Source organism: Cibotium barometz, chromosome 51, assembly GCF_041138505.1.
Source record: "Cibotium barometz isolate CiBa-2024 chromosome 51, ASM4113850v1, whole genome shotgun sequence".
Taxonomy (NCBI): Eukaryota; Viridiplantae; Streptophyta; class Polypodiopsida; order Cyatheales; family Cibotiaceae; genus Cibotium; species Cibotium barometz.
The window spans coordinates 7,766,547-7,787,493 of NC_141096.1; the positions used below are offsets into that span (position 1 = coordinate 7,766,547).

The 20,947-nt window shown below is 46.2% G+C and overlaps 1 protein-coding gene across 2 annotated transcripts; it reads left to right on the forward strand.

The window, feature by feature from the left end:
• Positions 1-2,619: 2,619 nt before the first annotated feature.
• Positions 2,620-18,042, forward strand: LOC147609272 (pentatricopeptide repeat-containing protein At3g24000, mitochondrial-like). 2 transcript variants are annotated; one of them, XM_086787822.1, is made up of 3 exons: positions 2,702-2,878; positions 3,001-4,797; positions 17,404-18,042. In XM_086787822.1, exons 1-2 carry the CDS (start codon positions 2,840-2,842, stop codon positions 4,507-4,509), a joined length of 1,548 nt encoding a protein of 515 aa, XP_086643948.1. In that variant the 5' UTR covers positions 2,702-2,839; the 3' UTR covers positions 4,510-4,797; positions 17,404-18,042. The 2 variants fall into 2 exon arrangements, with proteins under 2 accessions (XP_086643947.1, XP_086643948.1); XM_086787821.1 differs by having other exon boundaries at positions 2,620-4,797.
• Positions 18,043-20,947: the final 2,905 nt, after the last annotated feature.

Consider the following 20,947-nt stretch of genomic DNA (forward strand, 5'->3'; position numbering starts at 1 on the left):
AGATCCCCTTTTCCATGATTCGCTCCATCCTCCATGTGGGCTAAAGGTCAAAATTGTGGGCTACATTGAATGCTCCACATGCATATATCCACAATTACAAATGTAGAGATTTCTTAGTAAATATTTTCCACTTTACATGGCTTTGATTCACTCTAAGGTTATAGGCAAAACACCTTTAGCTTTGTGGTTCCCCCATAATGTGTGGCTATTGCTTTGGCATTTCCCAACAAACTCCCCCTCCAAGTCATAGCCACCAATTATCTATTTTGGTGCCTCACCATCTTTACTAGGATCCTGGATTTACATGGATTTTCACATAGGGTTACACCATTTTACGTTAGGGGTTTACAATGGGGTTTGGCCATTGGCCTTGTTGTTTAGAAAGCCCAATCTTCTTGGACCATGTGTGCCTCTTCTAAGCAAGAGGCTTGGTCACCTTCACCTTCACTCCTCGCAAAGTTGGCATGTGCTTTCTTCTTATTTCACTTCTTTGCTTTGTTGTTGAAGTTTTTTTCAATGCAGATCTTTTTGTTGATGTCGATTCCTTTCTTGTACCCTTCTTTGATGATGTGCATGATGTTGATGATAATGAAGCCCATAGACATTTGTTTTTAATGACTCCATGTGACTAGGCTCTTAACAAACACTTTAAACCCCCTTTAAATCCCTTGCTTGTACCCTTCTTTGATGATGTGCATGATGTCGATGATGATGAAGCCCATACACATTTGTTTTTAATGACTCCATGTGACTAGGCTCTTAACAAACACTTTAAACCCCCTTTTAAAAAAAACATTCTTTACACTACTTCTTAAATACTTAGGGTTTTATCTTTGAACCCTTGTGCTACTCTCCATAAGAAGCTTTGTCGCCTATAGGGTTTGCAGAATCTTAGATCCTCTCTCCTTCTAATATTTTTTTTGAGATGCTGTAATGCGTTTATTGTCGCTGTATTGGGGGCACTTGGTCGCATTTAATTTTGTTGGTGCCATTGTAATGGTTGTTTTGCAGGTGATCACTGAGTTGCTTATCCTCCTTTGTAGTATGCTTTATGAGAGCCTACATAGCTCTTATCCTTACTGCTTTGAGTAGTGTTCTTACTACCTTGGCTGATACAACCTAGCTGATGAGCTGTGTTGCATCGCTTCTCTCTTATTGATGAACCAATTTGTAGATGAACACGCTACACCTTTCAATGGCCACCTATGTGCTCTCTTTTGCACTTGGTAATGTTTTCACGTCTACCCTTTATGTTGCCTCACCGAGATGAGAGCTACAACTAGCTTAATGTCACCTAACCTAAGCTTTGATACCATTATTAACTTTTGAGCTATGGCGGATCAAAGGTGATTAAAGACATGGTTGAGAGATAATGATAAAATAAAAGAGATTAAGAAAATGGATCAAAGCAATCACATAATGATGGGATTAAGCTAGTAAACTCACTAATGACAAATGAGCATAATGACAAGAGATTGATGCAAAATAGATTGTGTACTTCATTGATACGAGAGCCTCATTATATAGGCTGAAGATACAAGGATTAGCTTAGTGCATAAGCATGTTTAGATGAGAATTACGTGCTAATAAAGCTCCCCTTGATTTGTGGATCTAGATCCCCTTTTCCATGATTCTCTCCATCCTCCATGTGGGCTAAAGGTCAACATTGTGGGCTACATTGAATGCTCCACATGGATGTATCCCCACCTTCAAATGTAGAGATTTCTTGGTAAATCTTTTCCACTTTACATGCCCTTTCCACTTTACATGGCTTTGATTCACTCCAAGGCTATGGGCAAAACACCTTTGGCTTTGTGGCGCCCCCATAATGTGTGGGTATTCACACAATCTATTTTGGTTGTATATTCACACAATATATTTTGGTTGTATTAATTAAGTGGCCACTTATTTTTTTTTCTAAGGCTACTTTCTCTACATCGTTTCTTTCTTGCTTGCCTGCCGCTCACCTCGCTTCACCCGCCTCCCCCACCTTCCACTCCTTGCCACGCGTGCACACCTGCACACCTGCTTACCTCCTCCCTCTCTCCCTCCCCTCCATGCACATGGTCGTCTCCCCGTGCCTGCCCAGTTTCCTTTACCTTTCGATGCAACTACGGCGCGCAGAGAGAGCTTGCCTATCCTCCCCTCGCTTGCTTGGTTCCCCTAGCCTGGTCGCCTCCCCCACCTTACCCTCGCTTGACTCTGAGAGAGACAAGGCTCTTAAATCTTTGAGAGAGAGGCCCTAAACGGATGCCTACCACGATACCTGCCACGCTCCCTACAAGTGACGGCATGAAAGCCCTTCTATCGCGCGATCACAGAGATACTTGTGCTGTTACCATAAACAGTAGATTCTTTGATATATATTTTCTCTTAGGTTATTGACTATCTCATGAAACGTTCGTACACCTTAGTAAAACTGAGCATTCACTAATTAATAAATAAAAAAAGATTTTGGGTGCATATTGCTTCGCATTTCTAGTTTCCGGTCGAATGTGCATCAAAAACTCGAGAGCAAAAAAATCCCAATTAGAGTATGTATGTATATACAGTATGTATGAATATTATGTACACACATAGTATATGCGCACACACACATAGTATATGCATGTATGTCTCTCTCTCTCTCTCTCTCTACAGATATAAAATCCTGAACCGGTGCAGGTCGATTGTTCTTCTCGATTGTTCGTCCACTTCTTCTGATGGATCTCCGTTATTCTAATGGTTCGGAAGAGTAGCTTGATGATACGCTTGAAAATTATCGAAAGCTATGAGCTTTTAAGTGTTGGCGTTCTGCATTGGCGCTCTTTCAGCAGCAGAGGCCCATTGGAAGCTTCACATGCAGACAAGCAGGAACGCATCAAGGAGACCTCTGAAGGTGAGCTCTACGCATGCGCCTCTTTGTTGCACCGTTGTAGGAACTTTAAAGCTCTGCCACAAGCCAGGCACATCCATTCACACATAATCAAGAACGGTCGTGAGAAAATTCCACTTTTACAGGACGCCCTCCTGCACATGTATGCCAAATGTGGAGCTCTGGAAGAAGCATGCATGGTGTTTGCACAATTGCATGACAGGAATGCCTCTTCTTGGGCTCATATAATTGCAGCATATGCCCATCTCGGGCAATCCGCATTTGCCTTGCAATTCTTTCATCAAATGTGCCTTGAAGGTGTTGTGCCAGAAAAACCCACTTTTGTCAGTACCCTTTCTTCTTGTCTTGAATCAGGGTCTCTCACAGAGGCTAAACGCATGCATACCCGTGTTGTAAACTCTGGATTCCGTTTAGATGTCATCGTTGGAACTGTACTTGTCAATGTGTACAGAAATTGCCACAGCTTGAACGATGCAAGATGGGTGTTTGATGACATATCAGAGCGGGACGTGGTTATATGGACAGCTGTTATAAGTGCATATGTCCAGACTGGACAAGGTGAAGAGGCATTTGGCCTGTTTCAACGAATGATGATGGAGGGGATAGTGCCAAATGAGTTCACTTATGCTAGCATCCTTGCTGCATGTGATAGCAACCTAGGATTAAGAAACGGCAAGTTGATACACTCCTATGTTGCAAGCAGTGTTCATAATTCAGACATTGTGGTGCGCAATGCCCTTGTCAACATGTATGGTAAGTGTGGCAGCCTTGAGGATGCAATGATGGCTTTTGATGATTTGCATGATCGAAATATTGTGTCTTGGAATGCCATGATCGCAGCATGTGCCCAGCACAGCCAGGGCAAGGAAGCCCTTGTTTGTTTGCAACAAATGCAGCAACAGGGGGTTTCCCCTGATGAAATCACTTTCATAAGTGCCTTTGATGCATGTGGCAATCAGGCAGCCATAAATGAGGGCAAACAACTGCACACACACCTTGTGAGCATGCGGTTTGAACTTTGTGTTAATCTAGGGAACGCTCTTCTGAACATGTATGGAAAGTGTGGGAGTGTGGGGAAAGCACGCTCGGTGTTTGATAGTATGCCCCACCGTAATGTGATAACTTGGACTGCTATGATTGCTTCATATGCTCAACAAGGGCTGGCTGAGGAGGCGCTTGATCTTGCACCAAAAATGGTGCAAGCAGGTGTGATTCCAAATTCAATCACTTATGTTAACATACTTTATGCATGTAGTCATGCTGGTCTGGTGAAGGAAGGCTGCAACTATTTTGCTTTTATGAGGAGGAATGGTATCTTACCTACAGTAGAGCACTATAATTGCATCATTGATCTTCTTGGAAGGGCTGGACTTCTTGATGAAGGGGAGGTGTTACTAAAGCATATGCCATTGCAGGCTACTCCAACATTGTGGACTACATTGCTGGGTGGATGTAGACTCCACTTTGATGTGGAGCGAGGAGAACGTGCTGCCACACGTATTTTTCATTTGGAAACCCAGGAGGCTGGCCCTTATATGTTGATCCGAAATATCCATTCTGCCATTAGGTGGGATGATGCTGAGAGCATTGCAAAAGTAAACCTGTGTGAGGAAGCAGCTGGCCTGAGTCAGTAGTAAAAGCATGAAGTTTTGCTTGGTAACAAATCCCACTCACAAAGAAGGACGACACATGCACATCATGATTGGAGGCAAGTTTCTCCCCTTGTTGTGCGTATCCTTGGGGCTTGGGGCACTGATGCAGTTTTCAATGTAGAGAGCGTTGGCAGGTCAAGCTACAAGGTGAACTTAAGGGCTTTATCAACAGGGACGTGGAGCTGATGAGAAGTAGGAGACAACTCAGAGAAAAATATAATGACAAAAGGCTGGAAAATCAAGAGAATGTCGACCCACTCTACTGTAGAGGTGATTACGATCCACTAATTCCTTGTAATTTCTAAATCCCTAACTTACGTTCTGCCTTCTGAGCCTCCCCTGTGTTAATCAGCGTTTGCTCTTTTGCCTCAGAGACACATGCCTTTCGCACCCACAGCAGCGGATCACCTTCTTTTGAGAGGTGTGTTGTGCAACTCTATGTGTGTGTGTGTGTGTGCCGCCCTAGTTCACCTCTGCCCTCGCCGCCCCTGTTCGCTGTTAATCTCTCTACTGTCGCCGCCCGCAACTGTTCGCTGCCCGCTTTTCGCTGCACTGTTCGGCGCTTGCTTCACTTCGTTGTTCCCTGTTCGCTTCGCGCCTCTGTGCGTAGCCGCCCTCTCTGTTTGCCACTAGCGGCCAGTACTGCTGGCAATATGCTAGCCCGCCTCCCTCTCCGCTAGGGTCTGTGCCCCCCTTTCCCCACCCACCCTTGCTCAGGCCCCCAAGGCAGCAACATAACTCTCTCTCTCTCCTCAATCTCGAGGAATGGCCCCGAGTCTCCAAGAGAAACTCGAGGCCCTCGAGACGGCAATGAAGGCACTAATGAAGGAGAATAAGAAGACATCCGATTCCAACCTCAATGAGGTGGAGAACAAACTACACCGGCACATCATGGCCCTCGAAGCACGGGTCATGGGCCTTGAACAAGAGAACACAGCACTCAAGGAGGAGGTGAGTGCATTGAAAGTGGAATTGGTAGCCGTCAAGAACACCGAGAAGGAAGAAGGGGAGATCAATAACTCACGGCCGTCAAAGAAGAGATCTCCAAGGAGATCACAAAGGACATGGAGGGAAAACTCGAAGCCAAGCAGGCAGGATGGGTTGAGGTGGTGAAGAAGAACATCCGCAAAGAAATGAGGGAGGAGACTCAAAGGGAAGAACATCAAATCATTCACACCACCATTGAGGAGGAGAAGATGAGGCATGCCCGCCGCCTCAACATTCGAGTCACAGGTATAGCCGAGACACCCAACTCCACTCCCGAGAAAGATGGACGGCTTCTATGCATGAAGCTAGGCTACAGGGAAGAGGACCCTCTCCCCTTCACCAAAGCATGGAGAGCCGGAAAAGACTCAACACGCAAGCGAGCCCCCATCCTACAGTTTGCAGGAGAGACGGAGAAGGTCACCTTCATGAGGAAGAGGGTCATACTACGAGGCTTAGAGGGAGCTCCTAATTTCTTGGATGACGATCTCACGAGGATGCAGCTAGAGCATAGGAGAGCTTGCATGCCACGAGTCTTACACGCGAGGAGAGAAGGCAAGAAGGCCTTCTATCGAGATGGTCGGGTCATCATTGATGGCCGGCCCATGGATTAGCGGTTTGGGGCCTATGGGACACAGATCAGGCCACTGACAGAGACACATATGGCAGTATGGAACTGTAATGGTTCACTATGGGTGCAGCATGGACGACTGGAGCATGTTATGGTGGGGAGAGACATCATACTTCTGACGACAGAGACACATCAGAGCCCAGAGAGAGGGCTACCTCGAGTAGAGGGATTCCAGTGGGAGTCAGCATACAGGCGGACCACACGCCAGGGTACCTCGAGAGGGTCGGGGGGAGTAGCAGTTCTATTTAGACGGGAGCTACAGGGGAGACTGAGAGTGGTAGCACAGGATCCAGAGGCTAGATACATGTGGATCAGCTTACAGCTCTCACAGGATAGGGTTATATACATAGCCCTATGTTACTTTCCTCCATCAGGATCCTCCTATGTCATTACAGAGGACATGCCACAGGAGGAGGAGACAGGAGCCTCGCCATACACTTGTCTGTCAGAGGTGATTATGCATTATTCTACACTAGGGGAAGTATTTCTTACTTGTGACTTCAATGCCCACACACAGAGTAGACAGTGTGAGGTGTATGACTATGATGACATGGAGATCCTCCACCCTGTGGATCCAGAGAGGAGATAGGGGCTAGTCGGGCATTAGAGGACACTGAACCAGACAAAGGACATTATGGGGACCACTTACTAGAGTTGGGAGCCATGCATCGTCTCGTTATTTATAACAGGATGCTACAGTGGCCGGGATCAAGAGGGCTGACATGCTTCCCACATGGGGGTCATACACGGACCGGAGACACGGTGGTGGACTACATTATGGGATCTTTGGAGGCATCACAGCTTGTCACCTCATTCTCCATTCCACCTCGTCCTATTGGGGCAGATCATACATACTTGGCATTTTCACTAGCCGGATCACCAGTATCACCAGCCCCCCCCATACCGACGCCACACACTACCATCTACTTCACACATGACATGGCAAACATATACACTGGCAGAGTAGAGGATGGGCTCCTACTCATGGATCCCCTGGCACCTATGGATACCATTACAGCCCAGCTGGCATCACTCCTACACACGGTTGCATTACAGAGCTTCCCACATCGTGTCCACTCAGGAGAGCCTGCGAGATCTGGGACTATGCCCCAGAACAGATGATATGATGACGAGTGCAGAGCCCTATACTCACGGCTCCGCATACAGAGAGCCTTGGGAGCCATCACAGAGCAGGAGTGGAGGAGAGAGATGAGGAGACTTACTCGCCGCAAAAGGTGGGCCTTCGCACAGATACAGGAGCTAGAGATCTTTCATTTCTTCATGAGTAGAGATAGCCCTATCTCATGGCGGCACTTCAGAGAGCCCCGGACATCGACACCCATTGCAGACCCACAGACATGGCACACATATGCAGAGGGTCTATACCACGCCCCACAGCAGCCACCTATACCTCAGCCACAAGAGCCTCGACCTACCACAGCTAGCTTCTTTACCCACTCGATGGTAAAGGAAGTTATCCGCCGCCTACAGCATGGACGGGCCGCCGACCATATGGGCCTACAAGGTGAGCATCTCATATATGCAGTAGATTCTTTGGCTCCTTTTCTTGCACACCCGTTTAACAGGGCACTAGCAGAGGGTTTGCCTACGGAGTGGACGATGCACACCATTGTGCCGATCCACAAAACAGGGGATATGCTCGATCCGAGCAACTATAGGACGGTTATGGTTGGCCACGCGTTGGCCAAACTCTATGGTGCAGTGTTGGAGCAAGAGCTTAGCTTATACGCTGAGCGAGTAGGTTTACGCTCATCAGGGCAGGCAGGCTTCAGGAGAGCTTTCTCTATCACTGACCATGTATTCACTTTGAGATGTATGATTGATCAGGCCAGAGTGAGGAAGAGAAAGCTCTATTGCTGCTTTGTGGATTTCTGCAAGGCATTTGACACAGTACTACGAGAGAGGTTCTTTCAGCGCCTGCAGTCTCTTGACATACCAGCAGATATGACATGGGACATCCATGCATTATATGAGCAGGTTTTTGGGCGAGTCAGATGCCTAGGAGGTATGTCCGAGACTGTTGCTAGCACCATTGGTGTGAAGCAAGGATGCCCACTTTCCCCCACGCTATTTAGGTTATACATTGATGAGGTGGCTGACTTCATTACATAGGGAGGCGGAGATGGAGTTGATCTAGCAGGTACCTGAGTACATATTATGCTTTATGCTGATGATATTGTATTAGTGTCTGAGTCTCCAGGAGGTCTACAGCAGCATCTACATGCACTCGATGATTTTTGCACACAAAGGGGTCTTACTGTGAACCTTGGAAAAACCAAGGTTATGGTCTTTCATACATCGAGACAGGGCAGGAGTCAGCTGACATTCACTCTCGCAGGACGCCAGGTGGAGGTGGTGACATCATACGTGTACCTAGGGGTTACCTTCTCTGCAGTAGCCACGCGCTTCACCATGGGTTCAGCAGCCAGAGCCAGATTGACACGGGGATATGCAGCATTGGCTATGCTAGAGAGACAGTGCCACCAGGCGCATTTTCAGGAACCCCGGACGAAAGGGTGGCTATTTGACACATTAGTCACACCGGCACTGATGTATGGAGCAGTGGTATGGGTGCCAGGACTTGCTACCCATTGGTGGACAGTTAGAGAGACCACAGGTCCTCATGATGGCACGCATGATACGCAGCAATCCGTCAGTACCTCATGACATTATCCGAGCAGAGTTTGCTACACCTCCTATGATGGTAGAGGCCATATTCCAGACTATATGCCTGGTAGACAGATTCAGAGAGATGCCACAGGACAGATTGTCATACAGAGCTTTTGAGGCATCTAGACAGCTGGCTGAGGCAGGAGACAGAGGATCATGGTATGCACAGGTTACACATTGGTTCTCACAGCATGGCCTAGACATGGATCATCTACCACCATTCCAGTATGACAGGGATGCACCACATATCCGTCTCTCTCATAGTGAGAGGAACAGAGTATTGAGACAGGACCTATGGCAGCTCTATACACGAGAGACATGGATATCACCTACACAGCCTCTTCCACCGAAGATGCTATACTACAGAGATCACTTCATGAGTATCACTAATGATGGATTTATAGAGAGGCCTAGATACATGGAGGGCTTTTTACCACACGGCTCCCGAGTAGCTATTGGTCAACTCAGAGTCTCATCACATCGATTGGAGATCGACACTGGCAGAGTAGCACGGATCCCCCGAGAGGAGAGGGTATGCAGATTGTGCAGAGAGGAGGTGGAGAGTGAGGAGCATTATGTATGCAAATGCAGAGCATATACAGCCATCAGAGAGAGATATCCCATTTTATTCAGAGAGCCACATTCCCTATGCCAGATCTTTGAGGCAGCAGACCAGCGCATACTGGGGAGATTCATTCTAGACATATAGCGTCACAGAGAGACATCATTACAGGCTCAGACAGCTTCAGAGGGGGGACGACAGACACAGATTACTACATTTTTTCAGAGATCCACCCCACTCCCAGTCCCTACACAGCAGGGAATTACTCTTCAGAGAGCAGACACTCAGAGCCCGCAGGAGACAGAGGACACTTGGCTTTCGAACACCACGCCTATACCAGAGAGAGATGACAGAGATCAGAGCTCAGTTTCACAGAGAGGGTGCGGAGCGACTGGCTCGCTTTAGAGCAGACCCAGGCATGTTTTTCAGGGAGCTGTGGACACCCCCTTCATTGATGTATACCATTCTATACCCCCAGTATGGTACAGGATGGAGCTAGCTAGGTTGCATATCATGATTGTATACTCCATGCATATAGCTTTGCATTCTCCTAGTAGTAGAGCTCCATCACCTCCCCCACTCTTTGTAGTTATTGCACACCCAGATTCAGCTTTTTTAGTTCAGTACTTTTTTATTTTGTTGGGATGACAGAGGATACCCCACATAGGTACACTGATTTGTCTCATAGGTCGAGTTCGGTCTTTTGAAAGACGTTAATAAAATCTTTCTTTCTTTCTTTCTTTCTCTCTCTCTCATGTTTTTAAATGTGAAATGATGATCTCGTGTATGCTTACTCTTGTTTAAACAATTTCTTTGAGCTTCTTTGCTATGGTTCTTACCTCAAAAAGAAGTGATGCAGGGGTTTATGAACAGAGATTTGAACACAATTGTTCTTCATACCCAGATTCACAATGTCAATGGAATCAGTAGAAACGCTACTCAACTTTCTTTAACTATGTATGTGGGATCGGTTTGATCCACACTGACCATTGCTCCTTTTAAGGGGATGGGGGGCATTGCCAATAGTCTCTATACAAGCAATGAAACATATGTTCCTTGTGTAGTCCACACCACCTCTTTGCCACATTTTCAATGCTGGTTAGATTCCACGTGAAGATAGTGTGTGGTTTGAGCGGTGGAAGACCTCCAAGTTAGGGGCGTTTAGAAAAAAACTTCCTAGAATATACCCTAGAATGTAGGATATGTATTTGACTTATTAGTTGGATACTAATTATGCTTAATTGAGGCCTAATGGACCTAATAGCTTTGATACCATGTTGAAATTATGGTGGATAGATCAAAGAGCCATTCATACTATGGATTAACATAGATTGCATTGCTAGAAATGAACTAGTTACATAGGCCTATATAGTCTTTGAGGAGGTGCACTGGTGACATCATTGATGATGTGCACATAGATTCTTTTCCATTGATTTCTCCACGTTCCCTTGAGGCTAGGGATGCCCCTGGACATGTGGAGTGATGCTACACGCTTTGACTCTAGCTTAGGCTAACATTTTATCCTATCCACATTTAATATATATATATATATATATATATACACTTAGATAAATCCAGGAACATGCCCAAATTCACCTTTTAGGAACGTGCATGTTATATACTCATGGTAGTCAACCCACAAGACTATATAACTATCAACTTCATTATGCATAGTATGGACTAGATACTACGACATCCCCACTAACGTCATCAGTGCCCAATAGTGGGTGTAGAACTCTGTATCAAGATATTCTCTCACACACGCACTCCACACACACACACACACACACACACGAGCATATATTCACACAAAGCCCTACGTACTAAGTTTCTGTCAAACCTCTGGAGATGCAGGGCAGACTTAGCCATAATGAAGCCTAGCACTAAGGGAAGTAGCAAATAGAAAGAATTAGTACAACAAATAAGTAGTTGATAGGGCAAATGCACGCTAAAGATAGAAAGAATAAGCACAATATCAACTGTGGCTGATGGACAAGTTGGGGTTATATTTCTAACAATAAGAAATGGAGATCGTCTTGGGAGAGTGGCTCTTTCTGGATGCTATCGTGTTTGTTTGCACCTTGGAAGTTTGTTGTTGCATGAGAGAACAGAAAGACTTAAACATAGATAAACACTAAGCACATGAGAGATTATCGCTAATCCTATCGAACTTGCAAATGCACAGAAGACAAGATATGTAGCCCTCATCTACTATATATTGCAAAACATGAATATTTACAATGATCTTGGATCTTGACTTAGATCTTGCTTATGCATACCTACCTATTGATGCATACATGTCTTATGCACTCATGCAGTGAGACGCAATGTGACACTGGCTTATCATCGGTGCCATACTTGTACAGAAATAGTACATTTTTTAATTATGTCGTACGCCGTGACCCCATTGTGAGCCCCTGTCCAGGAACATGTTAGGCACGAGCTACATAGGTCTTTGCAAGCCTTAGGTGTGAGAGTCTTTCACTTAACCCACTTGGAGGACAATCAGTTCATGTAGGTCATCTTAGCCGAGGTATGTGTAGAAGCATGTAGAAGCATTAGTTAGCAAGGGCATGCAAAGGCTCTCGGCCGGCCCTAAGGCCAGCCATGATTGCCTAGCATAAGGGCAACCCATGTGCCATTAAACGGGCCACCAAATGGGCTAGCAAAGCCCTAGAACTAGTTGGCAATGCTACTCAGCCTTTAGGCAGCCAGTCGGCCAGTATTTGCAGCAGATGGCCAGCAGGATCAGCAGGAGCACCACACGTGTGAAAGCAATGTCATAAACTGAGTATTTTTAGCAGTCGTGAGCAAATATGAATTGGCCGACAGCAGTAAACCTCACCGACCAGCAGTAAATAGGCATATATAAGAGTCCCCTCAGCCCTTGCATAAACCCTGGGTGTGCATAAGGCTCTTTGAAGTGGCTTCACAGTTGTCTTGAATCCGTGTGATGGTTCAGCAGACGTTTGGTCTACGTTGTCCTTGTGTTTGGCAATCCTTCATCAATCATCTTCAGTAAGTTTTCTGAATCGTAAAAGAAGTTCTCCAAAGCAATAAAGCAAATACTCCTGCTTGTGGGAGGGGGCCCTTAACTAGGTAGATTGGGACACAATTTGGTGATGTCTCTCTACATTCTCTTTCTTCAGCTCTATCTCCTGTGAATAAAGATTAAAGTGGATTGCTTCATGCTCATTAACGTAATGGTATAAAGGTCTTGCTGTGCGTTACACGATCATACCGGTTGCATGTTACATTAGTATCAGAGCTTGTGGTTGTGACCGAGCTTGAGCACCTACAGTGAGAGCATTCCGTAAATGGTAAAACTGAGGTCGAGAAAAACATGGAGCCATTCACCATGTCAAGAGAAGAAGAAAGAAGTTTCAATGCTGCAGAAGAAAGTGTCCACGAAGACACCACTGTAGAAGAAAGTGTCCACAAAGACCCAACAAAGAAGAAATGCTTCCGCAAAGCACTAGCATTTTCCTTCAAGAGCGATGGAACAAAATAGGCTACTCAAGTCACAACTATAGGAGACCAAAGAAGTAAAAAAGCCTAAAGAGTAGCCTAGAGAGCAGGGTTCCCATCTTCTCATGGAGCAGTAAAGAAGAAGGCAACTTGCTAAGGAACAAAAGGTAGAGGAAGCCAAATGTAGGGATGCTAAAGACCGTTGCCAGGCACAACGCACGGCATTAGAATATCAACATAAGCTTGACCGGGAAGCCATGCAACTCCAGCATCAGCAGTTACTAGTTACTGGCAACATTGCAAGCAAGTCTGATGGCAACACTTCCCAAGTTGGCACCTAGTACTAGTTCATCCACCACCCCATCCACTGCCGTCATTCGAGCTCAACCAAACTTGAGTAACTATGAAGGTAAGTGTGATCATTCTGCATTCACACAATTTATACATCAATTTGTTGCATATTTTCCGTTGGCTAAAGTTGCAGATCCTATTTTTAGGTCGTGTGATGGACTAGAATGCAATTGGCCAGTGGACCAACTCATATAGAAGTATATATATGTGCTGCCCTCTTCCTCACTGTAACATGCGGAAGCTCGGTGGAAGAATTGGTAACTTCAACGCTCGGAATTCAGCAATCGTTCATGATGAAGATAACGTACAACATAGAAGAAGATGCACAGAAATTGAGAGAGAGAGAGGGAGAGAGACAGAGAGGGAGAAGAGGACATAGTATTGGTTCCCGAATACCCTCTGTAGGGCCCCCACCACGAATGGTGTATTTGCTTTATTAGAATGATGTAAATCTGAAATAAAGATTGGTTCTTGATCTGCACTTCTTCACCTTGGCTGTCCTGGCCCTTGGAACGCAGCAACCCTTTGTGCATAATGAGATAGAATGACTGATTTATGCATTGGGTATTTATACCCCTAAACATAGATGGCCGGCATGTATGGGTGCTGGGCAGCCCCCATACTTGGCCGAGTGGCTGCCGGGCAGCCATTTGGCCTGGCCTCGCCCATAGGCCCTGTCGGCTGCCTGGACAGGCCCCTTGGGCTGGCCGACAGCCTTCCCAGCCCTTCCATGGGCTGGTGGGCAAGGCTTGGGGCCTTCCTGGCCCCTTGGGGTGTCACAAAGGCTGCCCCATGCCCACTGCAAGAGCATAAGACTCTCTTTTGGGGTAGCCCTATGGGCTGGACTCCATCCTACATGCAATCCTACATGCTTCTACAGACACCTGGTGTCCGGTCACAAACCCAAAAGACAGATCATCTGACATCATTCCAGAGGGAGACTCAGAGTAGAGACTGGCATTGCTTCATGTGTAGGACAATGCACACGTGACCTCGAACGTGTAGAGTGGAACCCTCGCTGACTCGTCCCGGACTGGGCTCGCATGGGATGAGTTTCCTCTCCAGGTCCTGCACCTTCTTGTTCAGATATGTCTATGTTGCATCCAAGTGTGGGATTCACATGACATCCCCTTCTGTTTAACTTGACAGAAGCTGCTTAGCCTCCAAATAATCAGTCAATAAAGCCGGGTAGTCTTCGAAGAATTCTTTGTCAAGCCAACCGCTTCGTGAGTCTCTCGGTCTTGAAACTTTGTGAGGAAGTGTCTTTGTCTTCGGCTTGAACCATGCTTGAAGCGGTGTAAAAGGATCTATTCTGGAACCATTACTTCAGCTTCATCAACTATGTCTGGTTCCGCTTTGTCTTTCACTTCTAAAGTGATTGGACCTGCATATGGTTTTAGCCAACTAACATGAAACACATCGTGCATAGTCCAGCTCGGAGGTAGCTTTAACTTCATGGACACCTGCGTGACTTTGACATGGTATCAAAGCTCGGCCTGTGTGGTCTTGGGCGGTCCTAACCTCTGTTTGATCGAGGTGCTCGAATCGAAGGAGGGTATCGGAGGTGGCAATTCTCGTAGCCACTCTCGGGTTATCACATCCTTTGGAGGTGAAGATTTCTCCGAAAAGTCCAAGCTCCGCATGGTTCGTATCCATTTAAAGGATGCCGCCTTGAATTGCTGGCTAAAAGTGGTGAAAGACGGGACCGAGCAAACGTCATGGACCGACTTCAAGACCATGTTCAACAAGAAGTTCCTTCTCCCGCAAACTTTGAGGTAGATGTGCAAAAGGAATGGGACGAGGTAAAGCAAAAAGTCGGTGAGAATGTGGCAACTTACCTTAATAATTTTTCAGCCGTCTCATTGAAATTTACTTCTTATACTCCCAGCAACCTAAGCTTATGCAAGAAGTTTATATGGAGGGACAGAAAACTTTGGAAGAAGCACAAGATATTCTTCGCGACAAAAATCTTCAAGAGGATGAAGGGAACCCTGGGAAAGCTTTCCCTATGGTTCAACTTGAAAAAGGAGAGCTGAAATTAGGGTTTTCAGCAAAAAGACCAGAAATTACAACAATGAAGAGAGCTCTTTTGCTGAATTTCAGTCATTGGGAGTGTGTAGGAGAGTGATTAGCACCCACAAACACTCTTGGAAGCTTGGAAAACACCTTAGCAAGCTTGGATATGGAGTAGTCAAGGAAACAGTGTAGAAAATACAGCCCAAAATGCCCTCATGAAGGAGGCGCCAATCTCTAGAGAGAGGAGTGAGGTGGTGTCCAGTGTAGGTGGCAGGCAAGTGCTTTGTGGAGCAAGCTACAGTGGACACATGGCCGGTTACTCCCTTTGTACAAAGGGGATAAGGTTTGGGCGGTGGACATTGGGTTTTGTCCACCTCGGGACATAAGTGTGTGTGAACACCGGGTTGGTCATAATTTATAAGTGAGTTTTGGTCGCCCAAAACTTAATGAAGTGTGTACACACTCACTTATAAATTAGTGTTAACTCCTAAGGCTGGGTTTATGACCAATACTTACCACCTGTCACATGCCACATAACCATGTTAGCAGACAGTTTCACACGCACGGTTCACGGACGGGCGTCCCCTTACCGGGAACTACACATTGGTCAAGCAAGCATGAAAACAGCATGCAATTTCAATTGCAAGCAAGCACATAAAGATGCTATGCAATGTAACATTGGGAGCTTATTTATCCACCTATAGGTGATGCCGCCGAGGAAGCACCAAGGGGGGTTTTTAGCCCAAGGCCTCTTGGTCCTAGGCAAACACCTTCACCACTCGAGCTATCACCTCATTGGCAAGTACGTGGCAATTTTTAAAAACATTTTGGGCCAAAAAAAACCCTAGGCTAGCCACCGTTGCCGATTTTAGCCGACTTATGCATAGTGCGAACATAGCCATTTCTCTCATTGATACAGACGCCGTTGCGTTCACCACCATTGCAGAGCTAGAGCTGAGAGTATGATAGCGAAGGAAACATGTTGACAGATGGAGCTCTCATTTTGGTAATTGTGGTGTTGTTGAATGTTCAGAAATGAATTGTTTTTTCATTCATTTTTCTCTATATATATGTACACTATATAGTATATTTTTTATGTTTTTACGGACCATACATATTTAATGTACCTCAAAATCTCGACCCATACTTGAATGCATACCTTACCGTACTTTTCCACCTTGGTCTATTTCGTGAGGGATTTGGTCCACTCTCTAGGATCATGGACTTTGAGGACCAACGTTGCCTAGTCCTGCTTGAGCTCCGCAGACACAGGGACACCTTCTTGAGAGAGCTTCGGCCCTAGCCACCCCGCCCCCTCCCTCACTAGCCAACCATCACCAGTTTCTTCCGGAGCCAATAGGAGGTGGAGGACGTTGATATAGTGGATCTTGTGGACCCTCCACGAGCTGCTCCAGACCTACCTCGTCCGAGAGGAGTTACCTTGGACCGAGTCTCCGCACTCCAACATGCCCGACGCCCCTGGCCCCCATTCGGCCCCCTCCGTCGGCCACGATCACCTCATCAACTCCAAATCCAAGACATGCTCCACAGCCATCGAGCTACCTTTCCACGTGACATAGCTGAGGGAGACCTCTCGGCCATACTCATTAGCCCCATGCTTGATATTTTGGAGAGTGGTATACCATGTACTCGGAGCTGATGCTGCTCTCATTCTATCTGTTTTATTTTCCATTCCATGATGAGATATGCCATGGACATTATTGTATCACTTTGGTCTCATAGGCCCATTGGGTCTTTAGTAGACGCTTAATATATCTTTCTTTCTCCCTCTCGTTCTTTGTTGTTGATCCATCAATTTCCATCTGAAAGAGCTCATGTTCATGCTAGTTCTTGGGTCTTTGATTCAGTTATTGATCCAGGTGAGGATGCATACCTTGATGAGGTGCCACATGTTGATGATGTTATTATTCATGATGATGCCATTGTTTATGATGATGTTGATCCACTTATGGATGTCACACTTATACAAGATTTAGTTCTTGATGCTTTAGTCATAGATCCACATGATTATATTCTTGATGCAGATGGTTTATGATAATGCTTTGCATTTACGGATGATGTAATTATTCTTGATGTGCATATTGATCATGATAATGATGATCAGGATTCCTATGTTCCAGTATTCTTACTGATACAGATGTTGTTATTCCAGGTATTGTTTTTATTGCGGATGAGTATGATGCTGCTCATGATCATGTTCCAGATGTTTATTCATTGATGCAAATATTCTTATGGATGATTATGATAATCCAGAAGTGGTGACTTCACAACATCCATGTTGTGGCATATGTACTTATCTAGATATTTATGCTTATATGCAGCATTAAAAAAAAAAATCTTACATGAAGGTTTTATATGGTTCTTCATCAGAACCATCGATATCAGATATTCATGCAGACACTATCTTTGAGTGGACATCAATTCCACTTCTTGGTCTACATCAACATGGTGTCTATTTCTTGTCATGTTATGGTTCTATGTAGACATCATGTATGATCTTTCATGATACTCCATGTACCTCATGGGTGCTCAATTTTGGCTCTGTTCTACCATGCTGAAATAGTGGGTTTGCTCTTCGGCTTGGCCCACGACCGGGTATGCTAGGTGTTGGCCTTAGATTACCCATAGGCCTTAGTCTTAGGCATTAGTATTAATAAATATACTTATATAAGTAGGGTAGGTATAGTTTCACATGAATCTTGGGTTCTCATGCATGAGACCCTTTTCATCTTCATCTTCTTGCAGAGATACAGGGTTTTGGAGCAATGCAAGTAACCGCTTAAAAAATGAATATGGAATGCAATGCCTTCTTACTGTTTGTCGTGTTTATTCCCATTGGAGGTTTATCCCCAACACGACCTGATGAAGTCTCGGAACAAGCAAGAGTCACCCCAAAGACCTGTAAAGGTAGAACCTAGAAGATTGGGAAGGTGGATGACCGTGCGACAGTTCAAGATGGCTTCGATGAGGATACAGCCTCGAATGTCTCATCCTCCTCCTTTGGAGATGATTAAAATAGCCCACCATTGAGCCACATGAAGTTGTTGTTGACCTAAATAATAATCTACAAAGAAGTTGGAAGAATACCCAAATCCCATAGAAGAGAAGAGCAGGCTGGAAGTTGCTCAAGAGTTGGTCAAAGCCTTCACAGCCAACCTCGAGCAGTCCCAACTGCAGGCGCATGCGGATACACTTCACATGACTCAAAAGAAGACATAAGAAAGAACGTGTTCATTTGACACCATTATTTCAAAAGGTGCTAGGTGATGACCTAAGAGTTCCACTCTCAAAAGGGTGACTGCATATCCCGTACACCATTGCAGGCCTAGATAGCTACAAAAGTGAGCGTCCACACTCCATGAGTCATAGGGATGGAGTATTGAGAGGACAGGCCGAGATACGAGTTCAGCCCATACAAGATGTTGCCTAGAGATGTATCATTGATTCCTTCATGGCACGAGCATCCACATCAGTGACCCATGCCGACATCGATGCATCATCGTCAGCTCATACCAACTGTAAACAAGGGCCATATTCGCGATCGAGAGGAGTCCTAAGTGAGCATGCCTACTTCATTGTACATGCCAAGCGCCCAACGACGACGATGACAACGACAAATGAGGAGGAGGACGACGATGGTGGTGCCGCTCCCAGCAGCCCCAGACCCCCATCCACGTCTCCTCCTCATCAACCGCCTCCACCTCACCCCTCCCAACCCAGCACCAACTCTCAACCCCCACCACTCCCGCCACCATTAGGAACCACCACCCTTCCCTCTTTCCGCCATCACACTCCTCTACACCCCCTCACATACCCACTCCTCCCTCACCAACAATCTTCATTTAGGCCTTCTGCTACATCTTCAAGACATACCCTCGGCCAGTCCCCCACCATTCTTTACCACTCCTCTATACCCCCTCACATACCCACTCCTCCCTCACCAACAATCTTCATTTAGGCCTTCTGCTACATCTTCAAGACATACCCTCGGCCAGTCCCCCACCATTCTTTACCACTACCCTCACCATGGCACCCTCTTCATCAATGGCTCCTCCACTCCACTCTCAATCACCACCTGAACTTCCTTCCCCCACACATCTAGAGGAAGGCAAGATCCCCCCCCGCCACCACCGCAGGAGCATGAGGAAATCGACCCACCCCTCAACCCCCTCAACTGGCACGACCCCTTGGACTCCACGGAGTTCGAGCAGGCCATCAATAGACTGCTCGATCGACAACTCCAAGAAGCCCCCATTAGTAGGGTCACCGACCGCATGAACATCCATGTCCTTGAGCCGTATTTAGACGCCAAGCATCGCGCTTGGAAGCGACATCATCCACCTTGGCAACACGGAGGGTACCACCGGCCTCCCCCTCACCCTTGCCCCATCACCTTTTAGCTCATGGGCCAGTAGCCAGTTTGGCGTCGGCCCTTCCTATTAAAGCTCTACATCTGGCAAGAGTATTGCAAAGCTTTTCGTCAACGCTGGGCTTGGGAGTTGATACAGAAATAGCAAGAGGCGAATCCAAAGCTCCAGTACAATTTTCCATGGTTCGCTCCTCCCACGTCCCAGAACCCTTGCATAGAGGCCACCATGCTCAGCAAAATGCATGGATTCATCGACCCGCTTACGATCAGGTTCCGGACCTTGCCATAGTGGCTACCATCCGCTTCTTCAACCTCATCATCACTCTCCTAGAAGCCTTTCCGGATTGGGACCACTACTACGAGGGCAACCATGAAGCAACTCTTTGGCTACTATGAACGCATCGAGTGGATGCTTGCATGGTGGTTGCAGACTTTTGAAGATATGATGTAGACTTCCTTTTCGACGAGGCTCCATTGACTCCTCCCCACATCCCAAATCGTCGATTGACTTCGTCCGCACCTACTCCATCTACTACTGCGGAGTATCCTTGCCAGCTCTGAGGACGGATCGGAAATGGGGAGGGGGTTATTTCTTTAAGCGTGGTTATTCTTTTTCTTGTAACTCATGATTATGTAAATGCACTAAGCGCTACATATAAAGGATAAATGGGATGACCGAGTTTACGACATGTAATGCTGGTCACAAGAATGAGCTTAGGTGTACATAGAGCTAGAAAGTCAGTCTTGGGCTTCCAAATTGTAAATGGGCGGTTGGCCACTGTAAAAAGTGAGCTCATGTATATAAGTGATTTATGAATTATGAAAAGGGATTATCACAATTGAGTTTTGCCTCTCTCTCTCTCTCTCTCTCTCTCTCTCTCTCGTTTCTGCCTCTGTTCGTCTGTGTGTCTGCCATCTCTCTCGTTTTCGCCTGCTCTGTCCACCTGTGCACCTGCCATCTCTCCCATTTCTTGTCTGCCTGTGCGTTCGCCATCTCTCCCGTTTCCGCACAAATGGTGAGCTGGGTGATTGCGACAATGGTGCTCCTTCTTGAAGACAGAGTGAACAAGATGGAGGAACAAACTCAGAAGGCCCTTTCAGACCAAAAGAAGTTGATAGACAAGACTTTGAACCAGCATCAAAAGGAGATTAATGCTGTCGGGAGCCTGAGATCCAGGGCAGAGACAACTGGGTAGAGGAAATGAACAAATAGCTGCAAGATGAGATGTGACAAGAGATGGAAGCCTGAAAGGACGCATGCTTGGCTGCATGCATGGAGAAATGTATGGAATTATGCAAGGAAGAGAGCACAAGTATGGCAAAGAGA

What these genes read in the sequence shown, in the direction of transcription:
- LOC147609272 (XM_086787821.1), top strand. Translation starts at nt 2,722, where the DNA reads ATGGTTCGGAAGAGTAGCTTGATGATACGCTTGAAAATTATCGAAAGC.